The sequence below is a fragment of the Tenebrio molitor genome, chromosome X, assembly GCF_963966145.1.
Source record: "Tenebrio molitor chromosome X, icTenMoli1.1, whole genome shotgun sequence".
In the NCBI taxonomy this organism is placed as follows: Eukaryota; Metazoa; Arthropoda; class Insecta; order Coleoptera; family Tenebrionidae; genus Tenebrio; species Tenebrio molitor.
Window position 1 is genome coordinate 2,279,392 of NC_091055.1, and position 14,460 is coordinate 2,293,851.

The 14,460-nt window shown below is 38.4% G+C and overlaps 1 protein-coding gene across 8 annotated transcripts in view; it reads right to left on the reverse strand.

Moving 5' to 3' along the window:
- osa (trithorax group protein osa) overlaps window positions 1-14,460 on the reverse strand; it is a 29,331-nt gene that overhangs the window by 6,839 nt on the left and 8,032 nt on the right. For 6 of the 8 annotated variants that reach the window (XM_069061414.1, XM_069061413.1, XM_069061412.1 and 3 more), the window contains 3 exons: window positions 3,592-3,721; window positions 1,194-2,105; window positions 299-483 (listed from right to left, as the gene is read on the reverse strand). In XM_069061414.1, the coding sequence (XP_068917515.1) occupies window positions 299-483; window positions 1,194-2,105; window positions 3,592-3,721 (1,227 nt within the window). Of the gene's footprint in view, window positions 1-298; window positions 484-1,193; window positions 2,106-3,591; window positions 3,722-7,048; window positions 7,068-7,921; window positions 7,949-14,460 lie in introns of those variants that run through there. The other 2 variants (XM_069061418.1, XM_069061419.1) reach the window with 2 other exon arrangements.

Consider the following 14,460-nt stretch of genomic DNA (forward strand, 5'->3'; position numbering starts at 1 on the left):
AATTTGTATCAATGCAGGTCCATACACAGTCACCAGTCACTAAAAAACAAAATTTCATCTACGAAAATGGTGGGTGGTATTCCAATTATAACTCAATTATTACTCAAAGATCGAAAAATTCAGTTACTTTTGCTGAATGCCACAGAACTCGATCACACAATTTCAAAATTACTCTTATGCATCTTAACAAAAATAACTTGTGTAGTGTGGTATACATAAAAAAAAAAAACAAATCGATAAAACACATATGATTGTGTGTGAACACTTACAATCCACTCTACGCTACGTATCTACTTACAGGACTTGCAGGAGTCCGTGGCCAACTGGGACTGCTTAGTTCGCCATAATCTTCGTGCATCGAATTCATACTGGCTGCACCCGGTGATGGCACTGTACTTTGTGGTGTTGTTGGATGGCTGTAGTGACCCATTTCATTCTTGCGATTCGATTTCGGAGTGGTACATTGGGGATCTTCACCAGAGGCTGCAACAGACAAACAAACAATTAGTCCTTTCTACGGAATCAAATTGTACATATTCAAGCGAACAATTTGATAGCCCCGATAACACAGGATTATACCGAAATTCCACGACTAAGTGGACACAGAAATAAATCTTTTTTTATGTTCCGTGCGTCAATCGTAAATGCGATTTTCTTTTTCATTTTATTTCCGTCAAATTTAACTATCCGTCTTTTTTCCAACATTTCTTACATTCACTTTTATTTCAAAACTCTTTCATTTTCCTCGTTTTTAAAACAATTATTTCACTCAAGACTGTCATACCTATAATGAATTATTGCCTAATACATTTTCACTGTGTTTTATACTGTTGTTAATTGTCTTTGAAATGATTGTCCTCTGTAAAAGCTGTTTTCGCCGTTTGTTTAGATTTAATTACTCTCCATTTATGAAGTTTTATTAGTGTTGTAACAATGTCCAAATATAACGACCAACAAGTTCTAACGTACCGTTTATTTTCACTTGAATATTATTTTAAAACAAAATAAGTACTGTTCAACGTTCACATTTTTCCATTAATATAAATCATTTCAAGTACGTACTGATTTGATACAAATGCTTTACGTAGTAAAAAAAAATAACACGTTTTTATTCGTAAATAAAGCATCGTTGACAGTTGTAGGCAACTATTCGAAACTCGTTACTTTATTACGATTGTCATTAACATTATTACCTGCCGAGGCATTGGACAAGGTAGATTGCTGGGATCCTTCGTCGATGGGTGTACCATCTGGACCGGTCGTTACGACCGACGTGACGGAACCTCCTGATGCTGTGGTTACGTGTGTACTCATCCCGCCTTGGGCGGTGGTCGTTATTCCATTATCCAACATCTCGGACCCCATTTGCGTGTGAGAATTTGGAGTAGAACTCGGTGGAGGCATCGGTCCGTCGTGCGAGTGACTGTTCGGCATCAGAGGACTGCTAGCTGGTGGCATGTTTGGGGGTCCCATCGTCGGTGGCGGTCCCATTCCTGAATGATGATGTCCTGGAGGCGGCGGCCCCATGTGGTAATTTTGCGGTGGACTAGGACTCGGCGGTGCCGATCCGGGTACGTTTCCGAAACCCATTTTATGTTGTAAATGTTGCTTGAGGTAGTGCGGAGGTCTTGGTGGTCCTGCTGGACCCGGTGACGGTGAACCCGGTGCTTGAGGTGGTCCGTTTCCTTTCGCTAACGTGACGGGTCCCTGCCACGATTGCTGGTACGGCGTGAACTGGGAGTTCTGCATGTGATTGGACGACCGATTGGGATACTGTTGGGGAGACATGTTGTTGTTGGGCGGTGCCTGAGATGCGGGAGGACCGTAGCCCTGGCCGGGGTACTGGATGTTCGCTTGTGGCCTAGGTGGATAGCCGCTTTGGGCGTACTGCTGATTGGGCTGATAGAGCGGCATTTGTTGTCCAGCTGGTCCCGACACCATGCCGGGATGGCCCTTGTAACCGTGAACGTGGGCTGGATGGGGCGACGAGTGCTGCGCCGGATAGCTGCCCTGCGTTGCCATCGGTGAATGGCTCATTCGAGTTGATCCACTGCCATCGGATTGACCACTGGACGGCCGAGGGGGCATCGGAATGTTTTGCTGACCTGAAAAAATAATACAGGCTCTTCAACATTGACACATGACAGATGAACGTTTCGAAGCTGACACCTACAGCCGATCACCATTAGAAATGACTCACACTGACGAATTCGGTAAATCGGTAATCCAAACAACACTCTACCCTTCTCATTCGAATTACAAACTTCATCCGACGCAATTTTAGAAACGCAAAAAATTAACCCCTTTCTTTTTTTGTCAAATTGAAAAAATTTTTTTCGAGATTTATCGACGGACAATATCTTGTAAAGCATACCTGGATATCTTAGCCCTAGTCTGAAATTTACTCTTGACGTTCTAACCATTTTAAAAATATTAGAACCACCACCGATGTGACCGTACAGGTGAACGTCAAGTAACCAAATGACCGCAAAAGTCACAAAACCTAAAAGCCGCCCCCCTTTACAGAAAAATTTCAATTAACTGGAAATGAATTGTTTCACTTGCACATTTTGCTTTGATAATTCTTTTGCAAAAATTCTGTCAAATTTCATGAGATTATATCTCCTTTGTCATCGGTTAAAAGTGAATTTTGTTTGAAGTCAGAAACAGTTATTACGAACAAAAAACCTTTTACAAAAAAATAATTTTTATGACATATTTTCTATACAAAAGAAAAACATGTTAAAATCAAATATGTCAGGTAAACGTGACACTTTTTTCGTCCTCACGTCACAAAAATGTATTTTATTTTAGGCTTAGTAAAAAATCGTATCTATTGATTTTACGTTATAATTAGCACGTCCCAGAATCATACCTATGAACAAATTCACCCGCTACATTGAACGTTATTTTTCTTGTAAAGTACGTATCAGATGTGAAAAATTCATTTTCACGCTTTTTAGTGCTAACATTATTCGAACAATTCGTTTGAAAAAATTCAATAAAGAAAACATTTCAAATACCTCACGGATGTTATCGAATTTAAACGTCGAACATACGAACTTATGTGACTTTTCCATTGATTCCAACCGGTTGTTTCCCAAGTCAAAATCTTCGTAAAACTTACGATCAAAGAAAATAAAATATACTTTTACAATAAAATGTTCTCGAATTCGTGAACACCGCAAATTGAATCCCAACGAAATAAAACAATTGGGAGACGAGTGAATTTTTGTTTGTAAAAAAACAAAAACAAGGAAAAGTGTAGAATCAGAGTGAATTGTTGTAAAATTTGGAAAACTCGAAGTAATTTCTAAACAATTGAGGCACACCTCGCCTTTTCTGTCGCCGACTTAACGGGATGTAGTTCGGGGGTGCAAAGAATTCGACAAAACCCCAAAGAAAGAGGAGATGCCGGTAAAGTGTAGTTTATTGTGCACCCGGAATGCCGGCTCCGGCAGTAAAATGTAGGTCAATGTTGAGGAGACCCGCATCCGCATTTTATCGAAGTTGCTCTCGGCAGTCAATGGGAGTGAGAGCACGTGGTTGGGGTTACACGCGAGTCACGTGGGAGAATGTATATATACTGACCGACAGCCGGAGACATGGAGCGCGATCCCGTCGATCCCGTGGGAGAGGGTGTGGGCCTCATCCCCTGAGAGTTCGGAGTGCCCGGAGCAGGTCCTCCAGAACTGTCATTGCTATTACCACCGCTCAGGTCCTGAAACAGACAAAAATAAAACCCATCATTAGCACCGGTGATCACGTGCCGAACACGGGAAATACGATTCGACGGTCGGGGGCGGTAGAGATTGGGGGCGACAGACCGCCCTCCCCTCTTGGAAGGACGTGGACTCTACCACCCCGTCAGGGTCGTACATCGGTGCAATTTGCATTCATTCAACACGCGTATGAGACACACGACACACACAAATATCGAATCGATTCGATGATCGATACGTAATTCCGATATAAAATTTTTATTCGTCGATCGAATGTTTTGTTGTTGACCGGCACAACCGACATTCGCGCACCCCTTTCCATTCGAAACCCGCGTTTTTTACGCCCCAATTACGACCTTGGACATAATTAATGACCAGATGTAAAAATAGAACGGAACAATCAAACAAGTGCAAGTCTATTTTCAAACTAACACACAGAAAATGCGTTAGAAAAGAACCGATAACCTTTCATCTCTCGATGTTAAAACAAACATTACATGTCTCTGCAGTTTTCGCATAAACATAAAAATGAATTTATGTTTTGTGTTATATACAATTATTACGTGTCATTAAGTAAATGAGTTGATGTTTGGGTTTTCTGCACTTTCCCAGACTGTAAACTGTATAATGGACTCTCACCAACGTACCTTGTTTAAAAGTCAAATTAAGTTGTTTATATTAAAAGAAGTATACACGTTATACAAATAAAGTCTAAAAGAGTAATCAACAAAGCGCAATCAAACGAACCCTGTAAACCGTAAATGCAAAGTAATGTGGTTTTAATGTATTTTAAGTTTGAAACTTGACTTGTAATCCGTCGAAGCGTAAGGCGATTCCTTCCACGGAATCAACCGTCAACTGTATCAGAACTGATACTCGGTGGTTGGTTTTCATTGCTAGTGAATTTTCATTTTCAGCAAAAATAACAACTGCAGTGTTACAAATATGTAAGTATTATTATATAATCGCTCGGTTTCGAACCTAAAAGCAATAAAATGACCACCTAACGATCTCTCGATTCAAGAAATAGCTTCTTAACCTATCCCCGATAGTACGTACTATCACTTGACAAGTGAGTTTTCCCCCGAGTTTTCACGAAGAGCTTGTTATTGCAGTAACAAGAAACTCACTACAAAGTAAACTATTCGTCAATGAGGAGAAACTTTCCTTATCTCCAATTCTTTGAACAGATTCCGCAAAATTACATACAGTAAACAACTTACGGGTGTATACCCTTGATTTGCATTTAAATTAGATGTCGTCATATTAGATATTATTTACAAGAGAAACTAAATTTGCAAATACACAATTCCACAATATCCAAGTCACGTAGCAGCACATGGCGAATGATGACTTCGTAGTTTGAAATTTTTTAAAACTCACACGAATTTATTAATCCCACATCTAAGGTACTGCTTCGTGTTCAAAATTAACATTACGCCCCATACAATTTTTTGTACGATCAAACAAAGCCCAACGTTCAGTTGGAGTTGAGAACAGACGCCATTTTGGTAAGTTGTACGGCAACATCGATCAGCATTACGACTCTTGGGAGATGTTTCTATAAGAAAACTAAAACGCGAAAATCATATTTCGATGAAAACATTGCGGTCGTAACAACAAGCAAGTTGTTATAATATTGTATTTCGTAAGTAGATTATTGCATTCCTAATTAAGACAGCGATAAAATGGTGGTTTCTGTCACCAAAGCAAAGAGTGTTTCACCAGAAACACACTTCCAAGTTGCGGTCAAAAATCTTGGAACAATCTATCCAACCGTGCCTTCTGTGTCGACTCTTCGTACAAAATCAACTCGATTGTGGCTTACGTCTCCTCTGTAGATTTTCAGTTTACACGCGGTTGTGTTAACATCGCATGACGGTCTGTTTTTGTGGCGAGATACACCGTAATCAGTGAAACTTCTAGGAACCAAGTTAAATTCATCGTAAAATTATAAGTTGGTATACAACGTCATGTTTATTGTGTGAAACTCACGCACGTTCTCCTTGTCCTAAACAACAACGGGTTGAAAACCCTGCGTGAACGTGTCCTCTTCCAACAGCTGATTTTACGCTATTTATCCTAGCCACCCCTCATCCCACAAGACGACCTTGCCCCTTTTAGGTCAGATTTAGAGGGTTTCCGCGGCTGCTGCTAAATTTTATGTTTACGCTCAAGCTATTTGAACAACGGACAGGTTATTACGGAAGGACAAAACGACTTCTGTGTGCATCACGAGAAGTTTCCATCTCGATCTCGTTAGCTGCAATCCGACGTCTATCCTATTATTCATGAATTTGAAGGAGATGAAGATCCGATCGTATATCAAACAAGAGCACTTACTTCCGAATGCTGCAGGTTTACTTTTCATTCTCAAACGCTTGTTTACGAACGCTATATCTAAACAACGTTCGGATTGGATGTGAAATGGAGGTGTTGTTGATCCCGTTTCGAACTATTATTTTACTTATACGCTCTTATGTCATATCAACCGGACGACCTCACATTACATCGTAAAATGTAAAAATAATATACAACCTACTCACTCGTCATTTGTTCTGATTGAACTGTTCTCGATAAAATCCGAATTAGTGGTTCAATTTCTATGAATGAAGACGAACCAACTTAATTAAACCAGATAAGATTAGGATATTAAACGGTAACCTGTTGTCAAAGGAAGACGGTGTTTAACATTTATGGAAGTGTCGTCATCCGATAATGATACAAATATGACGAATTACCTAAAGAAAGTGTAAAAGTGTTCTCTGACGTTACTGCAGTATGAAATAAAATTGTTGTGTACATTATGCAAACAAAACAATGATTCATTCAATATACAAACAACATTAATTTATTGTAAACTCAATTATGTCTATTATAACGCGGAGTGAATAAATACGAGTCGACTTTCGACGATTCGCCAAAATTCGTCAAGAGATCGATTTGCACAAATTACGTTACGTTACGTCAGGTAAAGACGACCTGTTCGCACTGTGTGATTTTCAATTTTCATTATCACCGAGTTGCGAAAAAAAGTCGAGTCAACAACGTGAACATTGTTCGCGCGAAATTTTCTCGTTACATTCGTCTATTTATAATTGATAATTTATTTTTAGATAACACCTAAATTAAATGTCAAACAAAACATAAATTCATTCAAGCAACAAAAATTCGCTTAATAATACATTGACCCGAAAAAAAAAACTGTTGAATAACTTTCGGTTTCGTCATTTTCCGTCAAGGTAAACAGTTTAAACTGATAACATACCAGGCGAGGAAAACAGCTGGCTACATTTTAGCACACGTACTAATCAAAATTCACTTACAGAATGAAACAAAGCGATAGCTATGGCACAAAAAAAAAGTCCACTGATTCACACCAGAATAAAACAAAAGCGGAGCTTTAGGAAGTTGTGGAAAGTAACATTGCGGGAGAGAATCGCCAAGTCCACTAAAACCCAAAGCCCTAAAGATGTCAACTCCCGCCGCACGCCAGAGGCCGCTCTCGTCGTCGCCATAGCACCGACGAGACGATATGGCGTTATATGTAATCTTGTAATGAGGCTTTGTCATAAAGATCACAACAGAACTAGGTCTTCGGAGGACTGGATTTAATTTGACCCGCCGAACCATAGAAATTCTCGCCTACGAAGGTGAAACGCCCTTGACGATAAGGGGAAATGTAAAATTAGTAGATAACTTGACTGACAGATGTCGCAAATGCAAATAACGAAATAACAAATGACGTTAGTACAGGCCAAGTTGGTTGTTAGCAAATACATATAGGTTACGGTGGAATCGCGTGCGGTTTTCTAATAAGAAAACCTAACGCATCCACTAACCAATACGACTTTCGGTTGGTTGCCGGAATGGTTGGCGAGAGGGAAAAAATTCCCGACACCGCAATTTCAATTTGTTACAAAAAACACCAGCCTCTGAGGTCTTTTTGTTAACGTACAGGAAGACACGCAATACATTACAGGAGATCGCGGCTTCCAGATCAAATTTTGCGGTGAAAAATAACCGACAATGTTGGCGATAATGATGGAAACCATTAAATCTTCCGTTATATATGCAAAACTACTAGTCGTCAAGGGAGTAATTATTGTCATTAGTTGGATCCGTACTTAGTCGCTTAACAAAAAATAAAACACGTGTTCTATTCCACCCCTGCAACGTGCCTTGATCGAATCAAATACCTGCAATAACATGTTTCCTCGTAATCACAGATAGAAGAAAATCAAGAAGATAATGACGGTCGTAAAATTACTCTTTATCTACTAACGACCTTGAAGGTATCCAATTCTGCGTCTATTCTAGGAAATTTTAATGCAAAAAAATGCATCCTTTTCAAGTTGCACAAACAAATCAACACTCGGGAACTTAATTAATTGCATCAAAAAATCGAAATCAAGCCACTTTTACAATACCACACCGTTATCGAAGTAAGTGTCAACTGATAACAGATAACTGTAATGACTTCTTATCTCGCTTTAAGAAAGTAATATGTATGATAAAAAATTGAAAGATTTTGTTCAGTTAACTCGAATAAACCAAAACGGCAATAAATGTGAAACATTTTAATACGAGATAAATTAGATTTACCACCAAAAATGTTCGTAATTAGCTCCACGTGACCCTGTCATCTGTCGGCGCGTTTACATTCTGCAAGAATGTTCTGATACAAGCTAGCAGGAAATTATTTCAATACTAACGACAGAATAATATAATACTAATAGCAAAGCAACAACATCTGGGCGAGTGAGCCACGACTGGAATACGGAAGTGATGCATTGAGGTTTAGCTTTGCGAAAAAAAATATCTCCTGAAACTAATTTATAAGTCTATACGTTAAAACTAGAAAAATGTTGGTGATTCACCAAATGACATTCTTGCTTGAATTAAAATGTAAAGTTGTTGGATTTGAATTCTGTGCTGCCGTTTGAAAAAGAAAAGTTCGAAAAATGTAATATGGCTGAAGCCCAAAACGTTTTTCGGTTATTTTTTACGCAAACAAACACATGTAAATGTTTTTCGTGATTTTGAATATGTATCAGTGTTTATCTATCTACCTACAAAATTCTTTGCATAATCGATCACCGGTAAATTATTGCAAAGAATTACTTTCACATTTAATTATAAATATGACGGAACAACTGCCACACTGCTCCAGACTGCTGAATAGATTAACTAAGTCGGCGCGGCCAAACACAAAACACTACTTAAACATGATTCATCATTGAAAAAAAATATTAAAGATAACTAATTATATAACAATCAATGAATTGAGTAATAAAACTTGTCATGGCATACCAGACGATTGATATAAAATTAACATATTAGATATAATGTGTTGATATTGTAATCGCTACTGCAAATATGTAAAACAATTTGCAATTGCGATTGTTACTACATTTTTTGCAATATGGCTTCCTCTTTGCGTAAAACAAGTAAAAAATGGATGCAGGTCAAACATGGCGAAAAAAAAAAACAACTGTTTAATGCGGGTTTTGGTTTTTACAACGTTTACATTAGAATCGAAATTGTAAGATTATATTGAAATTTTAAGTGAACCCGCAAATTACGAACGGTGCCAAAAAAGATTTATTACGGCCTATTTCGTCACACACGTTAAGGCATGAAGGCGTAGAATCTGTAAAATAGAAGGACGTAATCAATCTTTTACTACTAGGTGGTTGAGAACTTTTAGTAATGTTTCAATGTCCACTAAAATTTATGGCTTCAGCCAATATTCCATTTATAAGTATACGAGTTTATACATCACTGAACCTCAAGTTCTTCGACTCGCATGTCGTTTAAATCCGACATAAATTATGAGTATTTTTTTGAAATTAAAATTATGAAAAAAAAAATCACCCACATGTGACCGATCTCATATCGAAGAGGATCGATGCAATTTGAACAAATCTGCTGCATCTTCCATCGCTCCATTTAAGATCGGAATAAGACACAAAGCTCTTCCTAACCGATACGTGACGGAAATATATATTTTTTTTCTAAACGAGGTGGATTATAATGGTTCCTTCCTACTAGGACTTAATTCCGACGAGAGAAAATCACGACAGAAAAACGAATTAAACAAACGATTTCACCACCATCAGCAATCAATTGTGCAAGCTGCGACGAGTGTGCCTAAAATTTCCCATTCACTTTGTAATCTTTTTTCTTTTTTGATGCGTGTCGAAATTCAATTATGTTAAGTTACTTCCATCAAAAATTCTTCTTCTACACAACACCCAACGCTAATCATAATAATTCCGAGTTTCCAGCCTCGAGCATGCAAATATTAAAAAGGTTACTGGTCGAGATAAGTCAAGTGTAAGACTCAATTACACCGTTACCGGTAAATTGTTTAGACACAGGAGGCATTTTCTTATTTTTATTGGAAGCGGAATAACAGTTGGTCGATTGTACTCGGGAGTTAATCTCCAGATCTTGTTCTTTTTGGATGTTAACATGATGGTGTGGGAAGGTAAAAAATGTCCAGACTTTGACAGTTAGAAATTTTTATTCGATAGAAATCACCTGTTCGGAATAAATAATGCACCTGAACCCCAAACATTAAATGTGGTCATCATTTATGCGAAACCGGATCGTTATTATGATGACGGTTTTCGCAGCCAAAATGACCGAATGGTCAAACGAGGGATGAGGTAAATACGGAGGTTGACGGTGGACCAGGGCCGGAAGTACAGGTTTATTCGAAATGTAAGGTCGTCCTTAGCCCATTCACGAGGCACACGACAGGTGGTGGTGATGTTACTTATTTTATGCACAGCCGTCACAGACGACCCAGATTTAGATTAGGGTAGGTCTAGAAAGTTCATCCCGTATTATTCTGTTTAACGTCGGCCCGACAACAGGACTTCATAGTCCGGAGCCTAATATAAATCATTCTGTTCTCGAGGGGTCAGCGATCTCTTCACTTCACTCTTTCTTTCTAAAGCGAAGAGGAAAAACGAATCAAACGGCCGACAATTTAACCTTACCTCCCCCTACAACCCCCAAGCCCGCCTCGCAAACACCCCTATCGATCCGACGAGGCCAAATCCAAACTAACACACATTTCAAACCCCAATAAATTAAACAGATCATATGGCCGACGGACACACGCCACCACCTACTCCTCCAATAATTAATGAATGCCGCCGCAACACTACGTCGCATTCAATATTCAATAAACTTTACAAGTCTTTACGATTTCGTGATTTCCAACGCGTACACTCAATAAATAAAGTGTATTTTTTATTCGATTGGCAGCTGTTACACGTAATTTAAGAACCGTAAACATTTCTTTAATGCACGGGAGCAGCTTTTCATTTAAATTTTAAATGCCACCAGGTTCCACCGCAAAAAGCAAAATCCCCAATTCTTCAACGCACGGCGAACCACTCAATTTTCTTAACTTGGCAAAGAAGACAAACTTCTCGTTTAAACTCGATCCGAACGATTAAAAAGATTTGAACAAAAACCGGTCAAATTATGAGTTCGATAAAGAGAATGCACTTTTTTTCATCGATGTACCTAACACGGAAAATATCAACAAAATTAAAATGCTACAAAAAGCAAAAATCAACGATATAAGTTGTGAAGCACAACACAGGGTACTTACAAAATAAAAATACCACCAAGCTGACATCTTTGATGAAATAGAATTAAATTCTAGCTTGTGGTTCTAAAATTGGAGTAGATTTTCACTAAAAGACAACTCTACTGAAAGGTCCACTACTGTTTGTTTACTGACTGCGTTTGTATACTCCACGTTACAAACTGTGTTGTTCCAAAAATAAATAAATTTGAATAAATGAAAATGTATTCGACGAGGTGTCACTACTGGTTACCGAAGTTTTTGATTTAATAAAAAACAAGATGTTTACTTGTTGTTTATAGGTCACGTATGATGAAAATTGTACTTGCGAGTATGTATTTAAAATTTCAAGATTTGGATCCAGAGTCGAAGCTTTTTTTAATACAGACAATTACCATACATTAAAGCTCTAGACGGTCACACGTTTCACACAGATCTCTGAACTCAAAAGGTGTCGTCTTGAAACAAATCTGAATAAATGAAAATTAATCCAACAAAAGCGGCCACGGTGCAGCCATCAGAAGAGCGAGTACCACTATAATAATAATTTCTCGGACGTCAATGTTTTGGGGATCAGCGTGTTCGTGTCTATGAATCCGAAAAAGCTTCGTCCCAAAAATGAACAAATCTGAATAAGTGAAAATTAATCCAAGAATAAAAACATGAAACGCGGATTTTCTTTTGTGTACGTTAGAAGCGAAAATGGAAAAGCACCGAACGGTATCACCGAAACGTGGCGAATCCTGATTCAAATTAAAACCGCTCAATCGGTGAAACGTTATAAATAAAACAAATGATAGAATTATGTTATAATTTAATGATAAGCCGATGTTACGGCATCGAAATAAAACCGGAGTGCGTTAAACCGGAATCGATTGTACTTGAACACAAACAAAATAAATCACGTGCGGATTGCATATTAAAAGTCCTGGGAAAATTATGGAAAAATACTCGTATGTATACATCGTTCGGCGCTGATTTGATTTTTGCAAAATTTCCAGGACACCATCGGTCCGCTTCGACACTAATCAACGTCAAGTCGGTCACAAAACGAACAAAAACGGACACGACGTTGTGAAAATTAAATTCGACAAACGTCAACACAAGTTGAAAATAGAAGTACGCAAAAGCCGTTCCATCGAGTCCGATGCAATTGCACTTTTCTCTAATAAATGCGGCGCGTTGTGACGTAACATGACCTTGCCACACATCTGAGCCAATTATGCCGGTTTATTGTGTATTCAACTTCCACCATCGGAATTCCACTCGATTCCTGATCATTTTATTTGATCATCTTCCCGTGAAAGAAACGGTAAGCATTCTTCTGTCACATTAAACGTCTCCGAACGACGTAATTCGACCGGCTCCGGCTTGTTCATTTTAAATGCACGTACCTCGACGTAATCAACCCCCTACGAGACAATCATTTTTACCCTAATTATCAACGTAAACAAAAACATACATTTAACAATACGACCGTTGAAAAACGCATGAACGACGATGAAAAACAAACCCTAATTGACAAAGGAATAAATTATGTATAACTCGATGGAAAGCGCACCCCTAGCTGGTCTCTTCTACTCCCTCATAATACGTGGATAATTGATAATTCGCTTCAAGGCCCGGCCCCGGTTTTTTTTCCTCCCGGACCGAGCGAAGAATACCCCAATTTAATTTCGGTTGTATGAAGAGGATGACGACGTATTCCTCAAATCTAATTGCGACAAAAACATTCACGATAATACGTTTTTTGAATAATTACGACGACAGCTAATTCCAATGTATTTACGAAACTGTTGTTGTTGGGCATTAAACAAAATTTTCACCTGCCGCAGAAAAAATTGTTTCGTTTGATCAATTATTTCCCGCAAAAAAAACGAGGAAGTCAAATTCTCCTAATCTCGGTACGAATGTCAACAAAAATACGCAAGTTTCTTCATTAAATAAAGATTATTTATTAGCGTTAAGCTGCATTAATGTGATAACATGTTAATCGTCGGAGAAATTTCGTAAGATAAAATCACTCCACGTGTAGCTTTCATTAGGGATCGATATATCGGTCGAGCATTTAAAAGGCGAGAAACAAAAAGTCACGACAAATCGTCTTAGTTTTTTTCTTATTGTACGTGATCATTTTATTGTGTATATTTAAATAAAGAACAACATCTAATCAGGATGACAAAATGATAGGTAATTAATTGTAATGGCAGTTTTGGTGGGACTAGGAAATTTAAAATCATACCGAGAACTACTATACTGCGTTAAGTATATGTTTACTACTCAATCGCCGATTTAAAACCGGCTCTCGGGTTAAATAACTGTACATGTCTTAAAGAGAATTTAAAAGCCGTTCGCTTCGGCAAAATTTGACAATTGCCCAACTTTCACGGACTGGCTATTACCGAACGCAAAGTTTCCCACTGTGCGGCGGTCAAAGAGTCGCAACAATATTATGAAAGAGAAGTTGAATATTATGCGGTTTTAATCTTTTTATCCGAAGAATTTCCACAGTAGGTTATAGTTAAAACGTTGGGTTATCAGTCGCAGTGTCCTATTTTGTTGTTTATTTAATATTTATTTGAGTCATAAAGTCGGCGTGTTGGAAGAAGTGAAATACATTATGCAAATCTCTCCTGAAGCCACGAAGGGACAGTATTTTTCAATATTTCTTTGTGACGTGCGGAGCGGACGCAAATAAAATACCTAAACGTCGAAGCAACAGAACCATGTTAAATTTAGAAATTTCTGATGGTACCTTTCCGAAGTTTAACAAAATGAATAGTTGATGACTTTCACTCAGAAGTGAATATTTAACGGGTCCGATACGCGCGCCTTTGTCAGAAAAACTGTTGTGTCGGAACGGAACGAACGGGAGACAGAACAACGTAAAATCGATGGGTTTATAAATTTAAAAAACGAAAGTTAATATGATGGCGTTAAGTTAAACGGCGATAAAAAGAGCAAAATTAATTATCAGTTTCAATCTTGGCCGGTTGAAAAACGTTCGTTCGTTCGATCGAAGTATCCGGCAAAACGGGGGGGAAAAATGTGACGAGTCAGTCTCTTGAACGAGGTATGAAGGAGCGGCGAAGTGAGGCGGCTGGCTCTTCTATACAGTATACACAGTAT